Source organism: Phaethon lepturus, unplaced genomic scaffold, assembly GCF_000687285.1.
Source record: "Phaethon lepturus isolate BGI_N335 unplaced genomic scaffold, ASM68728v1 scaffold12207, whole genome shotgun sequence".
NCBI lineage: Eukaryota > Metazoa > Chordata > Aves > Phaethontiformes > Phaethontidae > Phaethon > Phaethon lepturus.
The window spans coordinates 5,801-27,175 of record NW_010551172.1 but is presented as its reverse complement, the minus strand read 5'-3'; the positions used below and the strand labels follow the sequence as shown (position 1 = coordinate 27,175).

General features: G+C 38.7%; 1 protein-coding gene across 2 annotated transcripts in view; it reads right to left on the bottom strand.

Moving 5' to 3' along the window:
- Positions 1-304: 304 nt before the first annotated feature.
- Positions 305-21,375, bottom strand: part of PANK1 (pantothenate kinase 1) — a 26,789-nt gene continuing 5,718 nt past the window's right edge. The window contains exons 2-7 of one of the 2 annotated variants that reach the window (XM_010290813.1): positions 18,736-19,088; positions 9,498-9,751; positions 7,004-7,180; positions 6,481-6,604; positions 1,556-1,681; positions 305-912 (exon numbers count right to left, since the gene is read on the bottom strand). In XM_010290813.1, the coding sequence (XP_010289115.1) occupies positions 853-912; positions 1,556-1,681; positions 6,481-6,604; positions 7,004-7,180; positions 9,498-9,751; positions 18,736-19,088 (1,094 nt within the window). In that variant the 3' untranslated portion in view covers positions 305-852. The remainder of the gene's footprint in view (positions 913-1,555; positions 1,682-6,480; positions 6,605-7,003; positions 7,181-9,497; positions 9,752-18,735; positions 19,089-21,375) is intronic. The other variant, XM_010290814.1, reaches the window with a different exon arrangement.

The following is a 21,375-nucleotide window of genomic DNA, read 5'->3' as shown; positions in this document are numbered from 1 at the left end:
CTGTCATCTAATGCCAAGCATGTACCATATAAATAACATCTGTACTACAGAACTCTTCATACAGGTCAGAGATTTTCAACAGAAACAGGATTTCATTTTAGTTTCAAGCCAATAATTAAAATTTTAGTTCACATCTCATTTAAAATTTTTAATACAGAGAATTAGTCCTGCAAAACCAGTTAGCAGTCTGTTCCTGTTGCAAGTCACGACTACCGAAAAATTACAATCTTAAACCCCCTGCCACTGACAAGTTTTCTGAGTCTTGCCAAGAAACCCACAGAGTCACAGAAAGCTTGTAAATTCATTGGGAAGGGAGTGGGGGGATGTTAAATAAAAGCATGTCTGATCTAATGAGGGAAGGAAAGAAAAAAAATCAGTGACTAGTTTTCACAGTAAAATGCATCAGCTTTGTAGTTTCATTTGAAACCAAGAACAAATCATGAAACGTCATGAAAATAAGATAAAAAAATCTCCTAGAGTGATTACTAAATGAAGTTAAAATTACCACACTAATCAGTAAACCCCAGAAGAAAAGCAGATGCCTCATATCACAGGTCCTACATAAAACAGTATTCACTTTTCAAAATAAATTCATAAAATCTGTATGTTTGGCCACTTTGCACATTTTTCCCCTAAAAAATACAGTGTACAGAAAAAAAAATCTCGTTATTCCCAGTATGAATTCTGAAGTATAAGCTCAAAACCCAAAAGTTAAAGATCAGCTAAAAGGATTTTAAATTATTTACAAATCCAGCAGGTGGAACTGCCATAATGGCTTCATTTCCATCCTTGTAGTGGCTTTCACTCTTATCCAGCAGCGTCTGCAGTAGGAATCTCTTGAGACAGCTTCATTCACTGATCATCTGTCATTTTAAGCAATTCTAGAAGAGCCCCAACAGCTCCAAAATAACCCTTTAAACAAGGCAAAAGCAAAATAAAACCAATCAAATTCCAAAATAAGACATAAGCATGAGCATGTAAAGTCTTCAGTTCTGTCAAGGTAATTAAAAGACTTTTCTTATAAGATCAGCCTTGCTGTGCCAAGTATTTGCTGTATCCGAATTATGATTTAATAGGATCTTGTTTAGGTCCAAGAAAGGGCCTTGTGCTGTGAGAAATCTTACATGGTTCTCCAAAATTTTCAAAAAAGAAGAAACTACAGAACCACTATAATGATGCTGTATTGAGGCAGGGCAGTTCCCATTATGAACATATCCATCTAACAGTCACCTCAAAATTATGCTTACAAAAATTAATTCCAGTTAAGGTTTATATACTAGACCACGCAAGTGAACCTTATTGGTACTCGGGTCAGAAAGCAAAACAAGACATGTGCAACATTTAGCCACAAATACCACAAGATTAGTGATCAAGCCAAGGAGTTAACAAGGGATATTCTCAAACGAATTTGTAATTAAACTACATTTATGCAGAACTTAGATCATGCATTCACTTCAAAGCAATGGCATTGAAATTCTCCCCTTTAACTTCACTAAGTCAAGAACCACAAGATTTTTGTGCTTAACAAATAAAAGTTCAACATGTATTTCCTTACCTCATGTTCCAAAAACAGAGCTTTCAGCTGTCCCTTGGACCAAAAATCCATAGCATATGCTAGCACCTTCATAGAGATCATATTAATTCTGAGAAAGTTGCCAACAAATACCACCTTGTCGATGTTCTGAAAAAATTGTAAAGCAGACCAGCAAAAGTTATATTCAGTTACATGATTTGCCTCATTCAACATGTACTTCTGCCTCCACTATAAAGTTAAATGGGAATTTTGGGTTACACTTAAATTCTCCAGACTGAAAAGTTCAAAAATAATTGCAGTTACTGACTGCTAAGTAGAGGTGTTGCAAGGAAAAAAAAAAAAGTTTTATTCCAAAGAAAGTAAGAGGCTGTTACCACAGATGGTGAATATTTCCTTGAAAGCCCAGGACCTTCCCAACCTGAACAGGATTATGAGTGTTTTGTTGTTTTGGTTTTGTTGGGGTTTTGTTGTTTCGGGTTTTTTTTTTTTTTAAATTGTATATGACATGGCTGCACCGAAGATACCTTTTCCCCCTGCTTGTTAAATGAAGCAACTTTCCAGAGATCACTATGATTATTAAATCTGGATGGAGAACCTCTGAGGGGTATCTGAGAATTACGTTAAGAGATGGGAAGAAGCATCTTTCATTCTATTACCTGGACTGTGGTTCCGTTTTCAAAATGCAAGTGAAACGTGGCCAACGTGATACTTGTCATGTATTGTGTTCCCTTTTTTCAAAGCTCACTTGAACTCAGTTTTTATACAGAAGCTTAAGATTTTTTGAACAATCAGCCCTATGCTATCAGTGAGAAAGCCATACACTAGCCCTACTTGTGTGCACATCAGTGCACGGAAGCAACAGTTCTGGTGCTTAAACAGTGCCCATAACTATCTTACCAAGCCCAGTTTTGCCTGTTACGCACAAAAACGCACTTGCATTTCGAATTGGCGTACCATATGATGTTCACCATACACTAGAATTGGTCTAGAAGGTTCAGTATGAGGCCAAATCCTGGGGACATAAGCTTTTACAGGAGTCCTGAAGGAGCCCTAGAAATGTATCTTCACAAGTCCTCTGCTGAAAATTACCAGCAAAAATCTGCGTAGAGGCTAGAATTGCCAAGCATTACCTCTCTAGATTCATACAGCTCTATAAAGCCCAACACTTGGTTCTGCAGCAATTACTTTGCTATAGACCACTGTTTTGGCATGTCCAGTACTGTGCATGTGACATACCGCTGAGAACATCCTCACTTGAATACTGAGTATTGGAGAGTGCTGATACCCAGATGCAATAATTCATTTATCCAGTCTCAGATGAGCAAATTACGTGTCTGTCCTCAAACCAAACACATCAACACAAACTTTATTTAAATAGTTCAGGTTTATAGTCATCTATCTCCTTAGACTTTGCAGTCACATCAGCATGCATTCACACGCGTTCCTAGGAACTTATATGGCTGAAAAGAAGAACTTCTCAAATTTCAGAAGGCTGCTGTTGAACATGGCCAAGAGCAAGTTGCACCCTCTGACAACGCAGTTTTGTCTCTGAAGTAATTTCTGACAAAGGAGGGACACACATGTAACTAATTAATTTCCTGTAATGCAATACATTTTAATGTACATTTGAATTTCATTTTCATGACACTTTTTTTGATGAATATACATACAGAGCTACTGTTACCAGAAATTCAAGCAAGCAGTACCTAACAGAGTATAAAAATTGTCGACAATTTTAAATCTAAAAATACTAGTCATATCTACTAGAATAGCAGAGTGTATAACATGCACATTTCATATCAATTTTATTTTCCAACACTCCTTGACTTAGCAAGTTTAAAAATTATGTTAAAAATGTAAAGTTTCCTAGATTCTTGAACTGAACTAAAACCAACGTTAGTATTTTTCAGGAGTTGGAAAATGAAGAAATGTTACTTTTATCTCTTAAGGGAGTCTTGCCCATTTACTTTTAATTTGCTGACTGCTGAAATATTCAAGGTTAAAAGAAAGAAGTCTTAAACTGATGAAGGATGGTGATGAAATGCTTACTTAAGCTAATCAAATTACAACACTCTGGAAAAGACATGCACTCTTTCACTCTGTGGGGTCTTGCTAAATTGTTCAAACCCTGCAGTAGAAAGCTATAGTATACCTTCAATATAGTATATACACATATTTGCCAATATAATTGAATAGGGGAATCTATATCAAAGATGCAATAAAAAAACCTGCGCATATTGTTGCAAGAAGCCTTGTTCAGATGCAACTTACATGTTCTGCTAGTAAGAAAAGCATAATCCAGAGAGATTGGTTTCCTTTATGCAGTTCTGCTGTGCCTAGGACAGATGGTTTCAAATGATGTGTAGCCAAATGGTTCCAGACTATGGAATTTTTCTACCCCACTGCCAACTTTGTGCAAGCAAACTTTGCTTTGAAGTTCTGGAGACAGAATATTTCACTTATTCCCCAGCCTCATTTTTTCCTGCACATATGCAAGTCATTTTCAACACAACATTAAAGCTGTAATCATTGGAAAAAAAAACACAACAAAACCCTTATCAAAACTCATGCTTCAGGGTATAAATTGATTTTGTCAAAGAACCTAAAAGGGAGCTTCACCATAACCCTAATCTAATACACACAAACTGCACAAAAGAATATCTCATATTCAACTGTTTATTGCTCTTATTTGGGCATTTCATTCATCAAGCTTGGTGAGAGTCAGAGCCATATCTCCCAAAGGCAATTTAGGTGTCTAGGTTATTTAGCAGAATGACAGCATGACTTTTTTTTCTTCCGAACGCGAGCTATCTGGAGATTAACTTACTTGCAATGATGTATCATGTTTGAATTTTTTTTAATAGTATGTAAAGCTACTAAATGAAGTTTTCATTCTCTAAAGCTACAAAATAATTTAGCTCAAGTGCTGGAGAAATTCTACTTTGACATTGTCTGTGAAACGAAAAATACTTCACACATCAATCCACATTCCTCCACAAAATTCTATGGATCATGTCCAGTTTTTAAGTAAGTCTGCCCACAAAACAAAGATGTTAGGAACTTTTTTCCCCAATGATTCAGAAGCATTAGTTTCATTAGTAGCCTATTTCCTCCGAGTGTATCGCGTGTGGTTCCCTGCTGCAACTCTCCATGCTTTGATAGCCCTGTACAATGCTGCTTGAACTCCATGCCACAAGGCAACACTGTAAAGAAGCTGAAAGCAAAGAGAACACTGAAAGAGAATCATCCTGACTGAAAAACTCAAATCGCAAAAAAAAAAAAAAGTCTGTAGCCACTGTTCACAATGAAGGGAAGTTATCAGTGGCATTTGACAGGGGCATACACTAAGACCTGTACTGTTCAATGGATTTTAAAAGTGCTCTAGAGAGGTGTATTAGCAACAAACATAACACTTATTGGCATACAAAGTTATTCAGGAGAGTCAGAATAAAAAACCAAACAGCATAACAATGCTGAAGAGACTTATACCCAGTGACCGAGGAATAAAATGGCAGATGAAGTTTTAATTAAAAGAGTGAAGTGACACAAATGGAAGCAGGAGGAGACAGAGAGACTTCAATATGCAGACACTATGATAGGCTCCAAATTAGCCACACGACTCGAGAAAGACTGTGCAGGGACTGTGGGTGGTTTCTTGAAAATATGAGCTCTACGCTCACAAAAATAAAACATTAAGAACTGTTAGTAAAGGAACTCAGAAACGAAATTTATCAATATGCCATCACATAGATTCATTGTGCAACCACACTGAATATTGCATGAAGATCTGATCATTAGATCTCAAAATTAGAACCATAAAAAAATAAAAATGACAAAGTGAAACAGTGGAAGAGAGACACAGACTGTCTTCCGTAGGAGAGGAGATTAAGTATTAGGACTTTCCCTCTTGGAAACACCAAGAGGGAGATGTGGTAAAGGTTTATTAAAAAACAAAGCCAAAACCCACCAAAAGCACTAGCAATTAATTATTTGCTATTTCTCATAAAGCAAAAAGCTAGATAGGACCTAGTAAAGTAAACACATGGCAGTTTGATGAGTTTTTTGGTTTTGTTGGGGTTTTTTGGGTTGTGGGGGTGTTGTTGAATAAAAAAACCCAGCACTTTCTTCTAATCACAGAATGCTCTGGAGCTAAAAACGTCTATGTGTTAAAAAAAGATTAGATAAATTCATTGAGAGCAGATAAAAGAGATTAGTTACCACATAATAGTAAAGGATGGAATTTGCAGCTCAAAACAAGCACCTGAATGTTTGATTTTTCAGTTGGGTTGTTTGTGGGGGTGGGGTTTTTTTGGTCTTTTTTTGTGGGTGGTTTTTAAGCTACTGGAAGCTGGAAAGGTGTATGAATGGAACAATCATCTGTAGTTATCATGCCTAGAGAAAAGAATGTAACAAGCATCTGATAGGAGTTTGAGGCAGGATAATGGACTATATTTTTATTCTCTCTCTGACTCAATACAGTGGATCTTGTACCTATCAAAACATTTAACACAATACACAATTTGAACCCGTCATATTATGGAAACAAGCCAAGCAAAACACTATTTTAAAAAATATGTCATGGTATAGTAAGATCTGTTAATAACTACAAGGTAATTGAGAGTATTAACTTGGATTAAAGGCGTTAATATCTACGTATGAAGGCTTGAGAGCAACTGAACAGCTTTAGGCATCAATGGTTTAAGGAGAACTTTACAGTCAACTTTCCTCCCCTCTTCCCTACCTTTGAAGCTCAAAGTACCTTATGCTTTGCATCAAAGCATACACATAACACAAATCACAAGAGTTAGGACACCACGTTAAATATATGCATATTTACCAAGGCCAGTTACACACCTACTATACTAGCAATTTGCATTTTCACATTCTTATACTTTTACTGTGTTTTTTCTAAAGGTTTTAAGCTCATAGTAAATATGCTATCTTACCTCATTCAATGCACACATGCGAGCAATAGAACCTATGTTGTTGGTGATGGTGACCAAAGTAGCTCTGGCCAAGTCCTCTTTACTGATGGAATCTCTCTTTTCTTTACTCATCATATGACCAAAGCTGTGTGAGGAAGATTATTCCTTTTAATATGAGTTATTTAGGAGTGCTAAAAGCCCTTAGAAATTTTTTCATTTAATAAGCTTTGCTTGGATTTGATATCCATTGATTCGAGACAGATCTAAAATGTGAAAAGGGAGCTCACTGGAAAGGCAAAACAATGACCAAAGACGCTTCTTCTAAAATAACTGTGATTTAAGATGGAAGCAAATGACATCAAGCATTTCTTATACCTGTTTAAGGAAAAAAAGCAAGAAATAGATGACAGATCTAAGTACAAACCACATGATACAGAGTGACATTTCCACATGGACGTAGTATGTAGTCCAGGGATTACACACTCAGTTCAGCATGCGCAGGGAGCCCAAGGAACTCCTTAAAAACAGCCCAATTAACACGTACCTTGAAGCTACAGCAGACCCTTGAAGGCCAAACCGCTCATAGTCTCCTCCGTAAATATCTTTCACCAGTTTATCCACATTGGTGCTGTCTCCTTTTGCAGCCATTTCTAGTGCTTCTTCAAACGTCTCACAGCCAGTCAGCAGACAGCACAGGCCCAGGAACGTTCCTCCTCCAAGACTAGAAAACCACAGTTCTTTCAGATCAGCAGCTTGAACCAGCTTTTACCACAGCTCTTCAGACTCCCATTTTCAACATTGTCTACACAGCTACCAACTGTTTCTTGCAACTCCTCCCTCAGAGAAGTAAAGACAGAAACCCTAAATTGAGTTTCTATTTAACACAAATATCACCCAGTGTGGTTTTAATTGAACTACTCTTAAATCCTTAATATTCAAATATGAGAAATGATGCTAAATAGTTAGCTGAGAATAAGGTCCAATCCAACACCACAGATGCCTGTTTGCTATTCTTAGCACTCCAGCAAGTTTTCCTTGTGCAAGAATAATTAGCCAGATCAATCATAAGATCACTTAGCTCGGTGATGAAAGAATAAACAGCGATCAAAGCTAAATATCTACGCAGGGGCAGGCAGCCAAGACAGATCTTGTCCTCCTAGCCAGTGGCAAGCAGCAGTCTGGTTGGTTCCTGTTCAAAGCACAGCTAACATCAGCCCTGAATGTCTCAGCCCTTCAAAGAACTCTGAGCAAGGAGCAGTCACTTTAATATTTTGCACAGGCTCAAGTACTATATTTACCGACTATATAAATTTAGCAGGGAGTATTTATTTGTGCGTAACAGGCTGCTAATTCATTTCATTAAAATTCTACTTTGGACTCTTCAGTCTTAACAGACATGAACTTCAACTTGCTAACCTCTACACCCTTCCTCATTCTTTCTTAACCCTTGAGAAAGTTAGCTTATTTGCACTGATTGCAGTCATACCAATTGGAGCCATTGCAAACAAGAGGATCAGTGAGACACCACATCTGAGCTTTTCATGAAAAAGTACAGGAAGTCAGACAGCAACACCATTCAGTCACTGCTCTTGGATTTTTAGGCAAGTTTCTCAGAACACTTCTAAGTAGCACTGTAATATAATGCGTATCTGAACAGTAGGAAGCTCTGCACACCAGCCACAAAACAGCATTGATTTCATCATCTATAACAAGTCAGCCACCCACTGCAGTCATGGTTTTCCTTTCATAGTGGAAAGGATCAGAAACACATCTTCAGATATCAAAAGGGTCAAAAGGACTATGCTTGAAAAAACAGCCAAAATTGCAAGAAAATCAATACCTCTTCCATTCAACTTGTGTTCATCTGTACTGTATACAGAAAAATGGCTCACGGCTGCCATTGTGGCAAAGACATGCCCCCAATAAGGCAAGAGAAGACACATATGCAGTCATGTGCAGTATACAGGAGAAACCTTGTTACATGTACCATGCACTGAAGAACAGAATGCAGCTTTGGAAGGGACTATAGCAAATCCAAAAAGAGTTTCTTTGGTGGTTGTTTTGAAAGGGGTTTTCAGGTTTCTGTTTTAGTGATTTGATTGACTGTTTTTAAGATTACACGATTACTAAAAAATGAAGTACATCAATTTAGTTTGCATGTATGAGGAAAAAGTGGGATCGATTTATTGGTATTTTTACTACTAGTCTGGATGGACACATTTGTAACTAAAGCAGTTTCCTATAAGTTAATACTGTTACCACATTTATAGAGTAAACATAAACATGCCTCAGGCTGTTTTTTGGCCTTGAGAACAAAATTCTGCATCCACACTACTGAACTCCTGAATTCCTAAACAGAACAGTCACATCTAAACCTCTTGCTGAACATAGGCCAGAGACCATTTTAACTCAGCTGTACCCTACAAATCACTTCGGAGAGCATTAGCTGACCCAGGCTGAAATCATGCTGAGGACAAAGTAAGAATACAGACAATTAGATTCTAGTCTTTACAGGCTGGCATTCCTTAATTTACCAGCATGCTCCGAAGACTAATGCAATCAGTAAGGAAACAAGTGATCTAGTGAGATTCCCCTGCCAAAATCCAGTAGTAGCAGACAATTCTACAAAGTTTTCTTATATTCTGGATACATCCTAACTACTAAGCAAGAGTTTTTGTTTAGCCCAAACATTTTTATTTCACTGCTCTGGCTGTTCTGGGGGATCAAAGCAGGAGAGAAAATTCATTTACTGGGACAGCATTAGTTCTGCAATTCACAGCAAGAAGTAGGAAGTAGGTAAGAACATCAAGAAAAGACTAAGGCAGCTCTAAAGTTGAATGGACCGATGACTTCCCTGATGTAGGCCCCCCTCTCTGAAGCAATCATAGGATATTTCCAGCCTTGCTACTGATGGGCTATTAGAAGAAATGGGAAGACGAGCACAATCTGGGGCTCCACCTACAAGTCACACTGTCTGGTTCTATCTGTTCAATTAAGGAGAACAGAAACTACAGTTAAAAGAATAGAGTTAAATTTACCTGGATCCTGTGACTCTCTTATAGTTGTCCTTAGAATACACAGCTAGGATGCTGACCCCTGAGCCTATGTTAACCAGCAGCATTGGATATGGATTATCAAGGCAGTAAGGCTTTTTCTGGCACTGTTCAGGATCTGTGGGATTTTCAAAATAATAGCACTCTGGTTGGCCATTGAAACCAACCGAATCAACATAAAGGAGACCCTGGATCAAACAGTCCAATTCATCCAGTTTATGGAGCTGTAGATCAGCAATCTGGAAAAGAACAACAAGAAATTAATAAACAAACATTTCCTAGTATGATACAACACCGAGAAGGACAAAAGCCTCCACAGCAGCACTTTGATCACTTCAATAGTAACACATTATGCTATTTAAACAGTACAAAGATCTGTCTAAGCATAAAGTCCAAAATAAAGAGTTTGCTATCTGCCTGACATCAGGTATGTCCCAAAACAATGATGTGCTGCACAGTAATGTCATTTAGTTTCTTTGCCTTTGAGATATTCCCTGCTCTGCAAGCAGTAAACATCACCCCCCGCCGCCCCAGTATTCTGAAGCAATACATTTCTTTCCTCTCATCCCCATCCCAAGAGGAGCTGTGTTCTGCAGCTTTTGGACAGTATCTGACACATGTCTGCAGAGCAGCATTCCTCAGGATGCAAAGTGCTTTAACGCATCCTCCAACTACATTTCCCAGCAATTTAATGAAATATTCAACAGAAGCATTAAGATGAAGAAACTTCAGTTCAAGAACAAGAGAGTTAAAGCCTTACAAAGTGCACGTGCTTAAGTTAATACACATTAAACATGCAGTGGATTATGCTTAAGAGATTTACATTTTTTTTTAGGATATGTCACCAGTTATCAGAGAGCTATTTCTTCAGATTATGATGAGCGCTTTAAGATGCCTCATGAAAAATAGGGTATTCCCAATGTTTGGTGAAAAACAATACAAAGAACTGAAACAAAAATGTTGTCAGGCCCATGCCCTCAGCAAATGTTCATAAAAATATAACTGTAAGAGAGAAGAACAATTGTAAGAGCTTTAAAAGGACATTCCCTCTGTGGTCTCACAGGTCACCCATGACTGTACTTAACCAGACATGTCTACTTGCCATAGCATTCTGTTTACCAGAATTAGAAATCACATCCCTTTCTCAAAATAGGACACAGCGACAATCTGTAGAAAGTCTCCTTTCCAGATGACATTGAGCTCAGACTTGTGTTAGGGAGAGGAGAGGGAGGAAAGATATAATAAAGATGCTCATCCAAATGCCGAGGTCATTTGCATCCTCACACCTGCAAAGTACATCTTACCTAACACCACTTCCCAGCAGAAAAAGCAATGGGTATTAGGAACAAAAGGGAGTCACACAGCGCAGAGCCGGTTCTCAAATATTTACATATTGCAGGATGTTTTTATAACAGCTAATGGAGCAGACTTACAGGGCTAACTACCTCCTATTTTTAATTCTGGAAGCTATATTAAGTCACTAGGAAGAGGAAAGACATTTCTGTGGAACAGGCATGGCCAATAGGTTACATTCTTTTGAGCTATTTAAATCTCTCCCCTTAAGTTTTTTCTCTGCTTCTATAGCTCTAACTTGCCTTAACAGAAAGCCATTCTAGTCTTTGGGTCTGCCCTTTTGTTATACTTGCTAGTCCTCAAATCCCGGAACCATAAGAAAGAAATAAGACCAAAAAACCCCACAAACCAGCAGTCTCAAAGACCTCAATATAGATCAACTTACTCATAGGACAATAAAGACAGGTGAAGACAATTTCTTCTTTTTTCAGGATTTCCTCCTGCAACTTTTGCACACCCTTCATATTTTTCTTCTTGGTTACCACATGGCTACACAAATTATAATTACAGAAATGTAGCATAAAAGACTTGAACCATTTAGCCAGCAAATAAAAAGAACAAACACAAATTGGGATAATTTTTTTTTTTTATTTTTTACAAAAAACTTCAGGCTACTTTGCGAATATCTTGGAGTTCAGCAATTTCTTCCTATTAGACTGAGAGGAAAAGCTCCAATCAAGAGATACACAATACAATGCTTCATGCACTCTTTCTTACAATAGACATTCTACAGAGCCACTCACTCGTTAGAGAATTTATTTTGTTAAGACACAACTAAAGCTGCACATAGGTAGTCAAAATAAGGAAAGATTCTATACTAACCATGATCCTTCTCTAGGTTATATGCTGTACAGTCTCAATTTCCTCATCTTACTGTATAAGCTATACACAGCATGACTAAACTTAACACAGCTACAGCATGCACAAACAAACAAGCTATGAACCAGGAGCCTGCCACACAAAGACAAATCATTAGCAGATTTATGGCCCCTACTGTCAAAACCTCTATTTGCTCATAAGCCAAGTACCTGGCTACAAGCTGGTTTTGTCTCATCCATGTTATATTTTTATAAATAGGTAAGCATCAGTGAAAGACTTGCAAGACATGAACAAGCAATACAAATCTAAAACACTTCTGGCACGAGTGCAAAAACACAGTCAAAATCCTTGTTTCTACAAACTCTCCAGTCAGCCCACCAATTTCATAAAGACAGAACAAAAGAAACTAATCAAAGGCTCTTTTTCAAGCACTAACCATATAAGTTTTATTAGGTCCAGCCCTCCATGTATAGATGACATACTAGAATTTGTTCTGCTTTTTATAGCTCCGTGCTATGTTTAACAGCTGATATACTGTAAGCAGAAAAGCCCTATTACTGCTTTCTTTCATGTATGATATTCATAGCAGACTGAAAAAACTATCTTCCTGCGTTGTTGCAGCAGTCTGGTTTTCATTTTTGGAAGGAGCAAGACTGGCATCAGTATTCCACATTGATCTGCTTCATTCAGAGAACCGCAAGCTCTGCAGCCACCAGACCTCCGAGGCTCCAAACAGCCCAGTAAGCCACCACTGTTCTTGTTTCTAAACACAGATTAGGGCACAGTTGCAAGAAATGTAACCCAATCTTGTACAAGAAGCCACAATAGAGCCAGAGTCACAATTCCCAGGCCCTTTCCTGCATATAGAACTGCATTTTCTCTATTCGTTCCTTTGCTCACAATGACTCAAGCAGCAAAACTGCATCACAAAATAGATGTGCCTGTAAACATCGTAACTAATGTGTGAGCAGGCAAATGTTTTTTTCCTGGTGCTATCCCCTGACCTACCACACTCTACTTGTCCTCATCTTTCAGCTGTTCAAACCACTTCTTGCAGGAACTGAAGCTTATGTGCAAAAATGCAAAACAAAAAATGGGAGCTGTGTGTAGCAGCACATTTTAATTGGACATTTTTCCTACAATGTTCTACAAATTGCATTTGCAGAGATTTTCCAGCCCTTTACAATCCCTAATGTGAGGGCAGACAGCATAATGGTCAACTTATCCTGCTCTGCACTCTTGTAACTATATTCAGCACAGTGCCTCTCTAGAAAAGTTTTATGTCAGAAAATTGTGCTATGAGAAGAAGAACTGAAGAACAAAGTAGTATACAGGACCCTGGAGGGATAATTTATGATGGTTACAGGGAAACCATATGTACATTTTTTAAAATAACAGTTTTTCTGCATTATAGCCAGACTGTAGAAATTCCTCTTTATTTGAGACTGTTTCTTAAATACTAGGGGAAGCAATAAAACATTTTGGACCTCGAGGTACTCTTCAAGTCCATCAAAAATAGGGGCTCAGGACTTTAACTGTGCTTACGAGCGGGTGCAACACAGCAAGGAATTAGTGAACACTTCCCCGTGACAGTTCACACTTCAGCAACAAACTCCTGAAACCCAGTTGATTTCAAGGATACACAAAAGGTCTGTGGTTACTGCGCACAGATGCTATTCTAAGGAGAATGAAAGCCCACCTCTTGTCATATACTTGCAAGAGGTGCTAGAAAATGGTACTGTCTGTTCAGGCTTAAGCTTTGTTGTTTTGTTATTAAAGAAAACAACAACAACAAACATGCGTAACGCCAAACAATTTTAAGCTGTATTCAAGTACCAGACAGTATAAAAGGAAAAAAACAAGGTACCAACTTGCTGCAGCTTTGAAGAATGGAAGCACAGAAGTCAAAGACTTGGCTGACATTTGTTTCTTTTTATGGGTGAGTGAAGATTTCCATCTCGGCAAGGAAAACATGAAACAGCCCAGACCTCTAGAAGTGAGCTGAGAGCAGCCATGACATATATACAGCAGGGCTGAAGCCTAATGGATCAACACTGGTGTGTAGACATCCTTTCAATGAAGCTCCAGCTCATTAAAGTTTTCACCCACTTTGGATTTCCACACTGTTACCAAGTTCTGTCAAATGCAGGAATGTCCAAACCTAGATGCAGTCACAAGTTCATCTATCTTTTGGACTTCCAATCAGAAATATAATTCTTTTTCTGAAAGAAACTGTTAGGAACATAATGTCTTACAAGTTTTTAATTATTTATTTTATTATTTAAATTTATTATTTAATTACAACAGCCTCATTTACTGTATCACTCTGGCTTTTATGTGCCTTCTGGGCATTGCTTCTAGTTTTTATTTCTTATAATAGCTTACAGTCTAGCTTTTCCTTCCACCTCCCTCCCATTACCTCTCCTCTACTTCCATAAAGATGTACTTTGCTTCCTTTATATTTTGATTGTCTTCACCTCAACCCCCAACTCTCCTTTTTGAGCTTAGGTGAGGTACTCTCCTCCCAGCTCATTCCACACCTTGAGGCTGGGAAATATGCACTCACATTCAAACAAGACAAAGTCTAATGAAAATAAAGGGTAAACCCAACATTTGCTGAGGCAGAACACAGACTCTGCACCAGCTTTGGGCAACTAAAGTACTAGTCTGGGATCCTCAGGAAAGGATCTGCCTTCTCGCCCAGCTAGCTGTAACAATCTCTTCCCTCCCTTGACAGAGAAGAGACGCATGTTACTTGTCCCCATTCCTTCTGAAGAGTTTCCTAACTTGTGGTAACAAAAGGTATCACGGTTACTTCACCCGTTCTCTGGATGCCACTTTCAATTCCAGCACAGTCTACACACTATAGGTCAGCACCTACAGCCTGAGCAGCAGTGTCCAGCCTCCTCAAGCAAGCGAGGTGCAACAAGAGTTTTAAGTGTCATACACTAGCCTAGTTACACAGCTTAGTCATTCTACAACACAGGACAGTAAGTTTGTTTTAAGATAAATACAGTCTACAAGTCATCCACAGGCACTCAGTTCATACCACAAAGTCAAGCCTTAGAATCAGCTAACAACTGGCACAAGGAAATTACTCTCCAACAGCTAAGCTTACTCTTAAAACATTTTTTTTTTTTTTTTTAAACAGGTTATGGAGAAGGTCAAGACTTGAGTTTAAGTTTGTGCTGGTAACAGATTTCCTTCCACCCCTGCCCCAAATGTTCTTTATTAAGTGACTGGTTTTCGGCCCAGGCCCTGCTTCCACTGAAGCCAGCAGTAAAATTTCTGTCAAGAAAGTCAGGTTCTGTAGGTGTCTGTTCAGGAAAGTAATACAAAGCAGGTTTTAGACAGAAGTCTGAAAGTCCTTTCTTCCCTCATCCCCCATGTATCCTTTACGTTGAGTTGCTTTACAAAACAGAGTGACAGCCTAAGAATTGATTCCTTATTATATTAACAGCATACTTTTGCACAAGTAATGTGCATGTGCTATCATGGAGGAGTCAGAGCATAAAGAGATTTATATTACAGGTATATAAGCAAATAAGTCTACGTACTCCTTACTTTTACGGAAGTGATGTTACTTAAGTGTTTACAGAATATATGAGGTGACAGTACGTAGCTGGGGAAAGGACAGAGGATTATCAGAATTGGGTGACAGATTCATCTATGCCTTAACACTATTGTTACCTGAAAATAAAGTCAGCCAGCCATAAAGACCAGTCATTTAGAAAGGGGAAAAAAACCCAAACACACAAACACATCCAAAAAACCACCACCACCAAAAACCAAAAAAAAAAAAACAGAGGAAAAACAACCCTAAGCTGGAAACAGTCCTGTTAGTGAATTACTTACTGATGCTCTTCAATGAACATTAAGTATAACCATATGGTTGGTAAAATTATTTCTGTGGTCTAGTTTAATGAATAGAGTCAGTTTTCCTACTTCTACGGGAAACATTCAGATCTTAAGAATTAATCAAATGATTTGCTAGGCTACTGATGGTTATTGCTGGCAGTCACCAAGCAGTCCATGGAGACTTCTCCAGGTCTCCTCCTATCCATCACCGTGGATCACGAGAGGGAGGTCAGATAGCTAAACCTAGCTAGCTGTGTAGATTTAGTTGTCTTTCTGTGGCACAGAAGACAGGCTTAAAGTAAACAGAAGATGTTTCCCAATTTTATTTTATAATACATAAAAGCAGAGATGTCTAGATCAAACCTATTGAACTCATTTAGGAATTCAGAATTAGACACTGGAACAGGCAAGTAAAGCAACAGGGTGTTTGCTTGCCTATCTTAAGGAGAAAAAGCTGCTGTAATCTTAGAAGGATTCCTTCTTTGGGATTTTAATGCTGTTTTGCAATATGTTGGATCCTTTGTCCTAAATCTACACAATCCTGACAGTCCCATAAGAATTTAGAAATGCCATGAAAGACAACTTAAGAGCATGTACGTAGGGAAATAAAGGGCCAGAACAAAAGCATGTTACCTATATCAGTCATGAGTTTCCTAGCATTTAGCCAGATTTTTTTATGAATTGACAACATTCACAAGCATACTTTAGTTTTTTCACATTGCTTCTAAGTAACAGAAACAGTAACATTTAAAGCCTCCTCCATATAAGGCAATATACAATACTGAATCCCCCAACAGCAGGATATTAGACTTGGCACATGTTCTCTACTTTTACAGGTGCATTACAGTGATCAAATATTTGAAATAGACATTTCAATGCTTTGAGAGCACAATCCTGAAGCTGTTGTCCAATGTCAATTTACAGTCAGCAGAACACACTGAGATAGCCAGCTGCTGCTACAGTGGCTAATGATGTGTGACAATTTAAGTGCCACTACCCAGGACACTGAGCCCTTTGAGAGAGATTAAGCAAGCAAACCATCATGTAATGGATAGCATTTTGCTTCTGTAATACTCTATGGATATTACAGTTTGAGCCAAGAAATACTTGCTGTAACAGAAGGTGTGGAACTGGATAGCTGTAAGAAGAGGTGTCCAAAGCACGCACTTAGGTGTGAGTGCACTTCATGGATTACTCTACGCTACAAAACACCCCAACCAGACTTTATAGTGTTCTTAAGTTACCTACCAGTACTGCAGCACACAATGTTAACTAACACTGCAGAGATATGGGATTTCATTCCTAAGTCCACCAGTAATTTGCTATGTGACCTTATAGTTTTGTACAATAGCTAGCAACACAGCCCCAGCTTCAACTATGGCTTCCAGTGCTACATCGACCATATTGCAGTTGAGATGACGGAGACTGGTCCCTCACTATAAATTGCATATTTACACCAGATAAAGCTAAAGCTATGGAGAGAAATGCCTTGCTACGATAGCCACCAGCTAACTTCCAGTTCAATTCTACAGCTGTGGGAACAAGGGACATGAACTTCCTTCTTAAGTAAGCAACTTTATCTGCTATTACATGATGCAAGAGAGATGAATTTGGGAAGACTGACCATTCCAAAGGGAGAGTCAGCCTCTTCAGAAAGTCTCAAAGTGCCCTCCCATTGTCACTAGAGAACATGACTGGAATCATCCCCTGGACACATGGAAGAATGCTCGAAAACCTGAATTGAGGCCACGTTGACCAGCTCTAGAACTCACCTCCTACTGTGGTGCCAACATCCTCACACAATGTGAAACAAACTAAAACTTTTGAGAACTCAATCATCAGTAGACCCTAACACGTTAAGGGACTTGAAATCAGCCTAAAGGACAAGAAAACTGGCACTAGTAGTGGCCTACTATAGCAACTCAGAAACTTAATAGTCCTTTATTAGCCTAGCTGCTTCCATGTCCAACATTTACTGCACAACAGTCTAACAGCCGGAATTCATGTTGATCTCTTACACCATTCTCTTTCCCCCTGAGGATCTTGGTCATCTGGTAGGTGAGGGTTACTGACAAAGGAAAAACATATTGTGCTACAGGAATTGATGCTTGGAGTTAAAAATGAAGGACACAAAGTCAAGGTCTGCAGTCAATGGCAGTTGGTAAGTCAGTATGATAGCTACCTAGAATGAAGCAGAGACAGAAAAGCAACTGATGTAACCTGTCATATCCAGCAGCCATCCATCATGCTCAAGATTAGGTCAAAAGCTAGGAACAGAAGTGTCAGACCTGCCTGCCAAGTAAATAATTCCCATTAATCTTAGTGAGACTGCTCTGGTACAGGCAGACTAGTCATTCTTTTACAGAAATAAAAAAAAAAAAAGAAGATATGCCCCAACAGAGACACGTACACAACAGGCAACTGCCTCCCGAATTACTATTTCTCTCTAATGCAGTTTGCACAATGGCTCTCTATGCCTCTGTTACCACAATCCATTTTTGCAGTGTACTGTAGTGCACTCAGGAGCCAGGACTACTGCTAAATTTACACAAACAGCAGCATCCCAATACCTCAGATTTCCACCAGCTTCTGGACCTCCCTGCAGAGGTTATTTTTAAATTGTAAGGGATCTGGGACCTAGTCACGTCATGAACTGCCTTTCTTCACATGATGTACTCCCAGAATTGAAATCAAAAGCTAGCTGCTATTGTCACACTTACATACACTGTTTCTTCCCCTGCTTCACACTTGGTCTTCCAGACTCTTAAGAAGTTTTAAGAAGACTAACACAAGGGGAAGGGAACCTGTATGGTTTCATTTCTGGTCTTCCAGTAAATATCCAGTCTGTAAGATGAGTACCTAATCACAGGCTTCTAGGTTGTCATAATGCACCCTCAGCTGATTATGAGGCATCTGATCATCACAGCTGTATTCTAAAAAAAACCCACAACATTTACTAAAGACGTCCGGTACACTAATACTTTAGTAGAATACCCGGCAAGTAGAATACCCTCCCCTGCCCTCTCCATGTTCTCAGCAATTCCACCAATTAACAAATGTGAATTGATTCTGTTAATCTTAACCAGTTAGGACAGATAAAAATTGTTATTTTCTCCGCAGGTTTTAATAGAGGGACTCCCATGATGTTTTCTCAAAGTACTTCCCACTGAACCCATATGAAATGTTCACATACCGTTCTAAAGTCTTCCTCAAACTTGTAAGCTCCACCTCCTGTAGCACAGAGTGTAGTGTGCAAACTGGAGAAGTTCTTTTCGCTACCCATCTGTATGAACCTGTGCATGGCACAGCTAGGAAAGCGGATGAAGTGCAGGTTTCCTTTGCGTCCACACATAGTCAAGTTTTTCAGTTCAAGATGGACATCACGAATGCCAGTTTTACCATAGGCTGTGTTGGAGGTCAAGTATTTCCTAATGCTTTTCAGGTTTTCCACCTCCTCCTGTTCCTCTTCTGCAGTAATGTCCTTAGGTTCAAAGTAGACCAGTTTAACCAACGTTCCACCAATATCCATTCCAAACCATGGAAATGCTAAGGACAAAGGGGTTGGGGAGGAAGAAAGAGAAAGTCACTATAAATATACAGCTTAGCCATATCACTTAAAACAGTTGCTGAATGACAGTTCGGTGCAGTCACACTAGCAGTATCTGCTCCTGAAAGCTGGTGGTCACTTACACGTCCAATTCACATGTATTAAACATCTCTCTAACTTAAGACTTCATAAAGCCTCAGCTAAGAAAAAGAATAAAGAAAACATCAAAATACTCTTTTCTGGAGAAGCAGGTTTTAATAAAATGAAAATATTTTTTCCCAGGAAAGTATTTTACTCTTTCGTCAGCAGCTCTTGACAGAGCACAATTGCTGCATTTCACCCAGTCTGACTCCCGGCACCAATTCTTAAAATAGACTAAGGAGGGGAGGAGGAAGAAACAACCAAACAGGAGAACAAGATTTCTCAAGTCACATTCCCACTGTGTAGCATCTACAATCGCCTTTCCAAGACAAGCTGGATTTTCCATAGTCACACGAGTCTGCCTGAAGAGCAGCAATACGTAACTGTCTCATTATGCTGTGAGTTTCCAGACTTCAACCCACTAGAACTAGCAGCTCTAAAATACAAAATCTATACACAGGTACTGCAGGAGGCAGCAGCTAGTAATGTTTCTTAGAGAAATTAAAGTACTGAGTATGTGGATAACATCTAAGATCCGTTTCTAAAATGGCAATCACACAGTCACCTCTCTGCTTTTAGGGAGAATCAGCAGACTTGCTAGAAACGTGATTCTACCAAGTAGGGCACCCCAACTTATTGATATAAACTCCAAACCATGGACACCATATACATTACTGATATTTCTGCCAGTGAATCTAAACGTAAACACCTTGGGCAAAGATTTTAATAAGTATAGGAGGTACTGATCACACTGTTATTCTTCAGGTAATCACAGATCAGTATTAAGTTACTCAACTTCAGGCTGAAAGTAGCTTAGAGTCTTTTACTTCTTAGCACAAGGGTCCCAGCATCATTCTTGTCTGGCTGAGTAATTAAAAAGTTTAAATTTCACAATTGTTAACATACCCATCCCACAAAGCCAATCCTTCAATGTCAGATGTTTGAAACAGTTCTTTTGACCCATTCCTGTATGCCAAATAATTGAATTATCAGTTTCTCTCCCCTTTCCCTAAAGGCAAGGAAGGCATCATGCATAAACTCCCATGAAGTAGCCTGCTTACAGCTCAGTTTTCCTAAGCGCACCTTCTGTTACCTGTTCTAATTTCTTCTCCATGCCCTACAAGTCACAAAGACACTGAAATGAAGTCTAATTTGAGATTTGGGAAGATACATCCTATGCAGATACATGAGAGCTCCCTGAAATGGGAAGAACTCAAAACAAGTGTTTTTAAAATAGGCTTTATTTTGAAGAGAAAAGTATGTTGCCATACATTAACCTGTAACTCAAACACTTGTGGAAGTACAAGGTTAATATTTAGGCAAAAGTAGTCTGGTCCATACTGTACAACACTACAATGCATTGGAGCCCAGGACACCAATTCCATTAGTGATTTACACAAATCTTTATTTAAGCTACTGAGAGCTTTAGTTACCTGTCCCACTGGAACAGTAAGTCTCCTCCATGGATTTTCTTAACTATGCAAACAGGAAGTTTAATTTTAAAAGCAGCATGGTTGGACTGTGCCATACAGAACCAGCCTGTAGCTACACGTAAGCCAACTTCCAATACTCTACATTAAGGGCATAGAATCTGCTACAATCTACCTGCACCAACAATTGCTTTAAAGCACAAGCCCAGCAATAAAAGTGTTAAGTACTAACAGCTGAGAGTTGTTAATAAATGACTGCCAAGACATTTACTATTATATCTTAACATTTTGAGAGTCATAACTAAATCTTTAACAAAGAGTAAGTACTGTAGAAAACAACTATGAAGTTATTTCAAGTCTGTATTGTTCTTGGGATAGGTACATGCAATGCTCACATTTAAAAAGCGAGCAGAAATGCCAAGACTTTTTTTTCAGTTTATTCTCTCTATGAATCTAAGTTCCTTTCATTTTGTTGTGAGCCAACGCACTGCAGAAAGAAAAGAACTTTGCTCCTAGAACAGCAGCAGTTTTCTTCAGCACAAATAAAGAGCACAAGATAAGTCCACGACAACTGATATTTCAGTTACGCAGAGCAGCAGCTTAGTTTTCTTCACAGCTGCTAACACCAGCTATCTGTTGGAATCACACTAAAGATGACAACTATTTTGACTGGTTGACCAATTAGGACAAAAAAAACAAGTCTCAAAGTTACTGA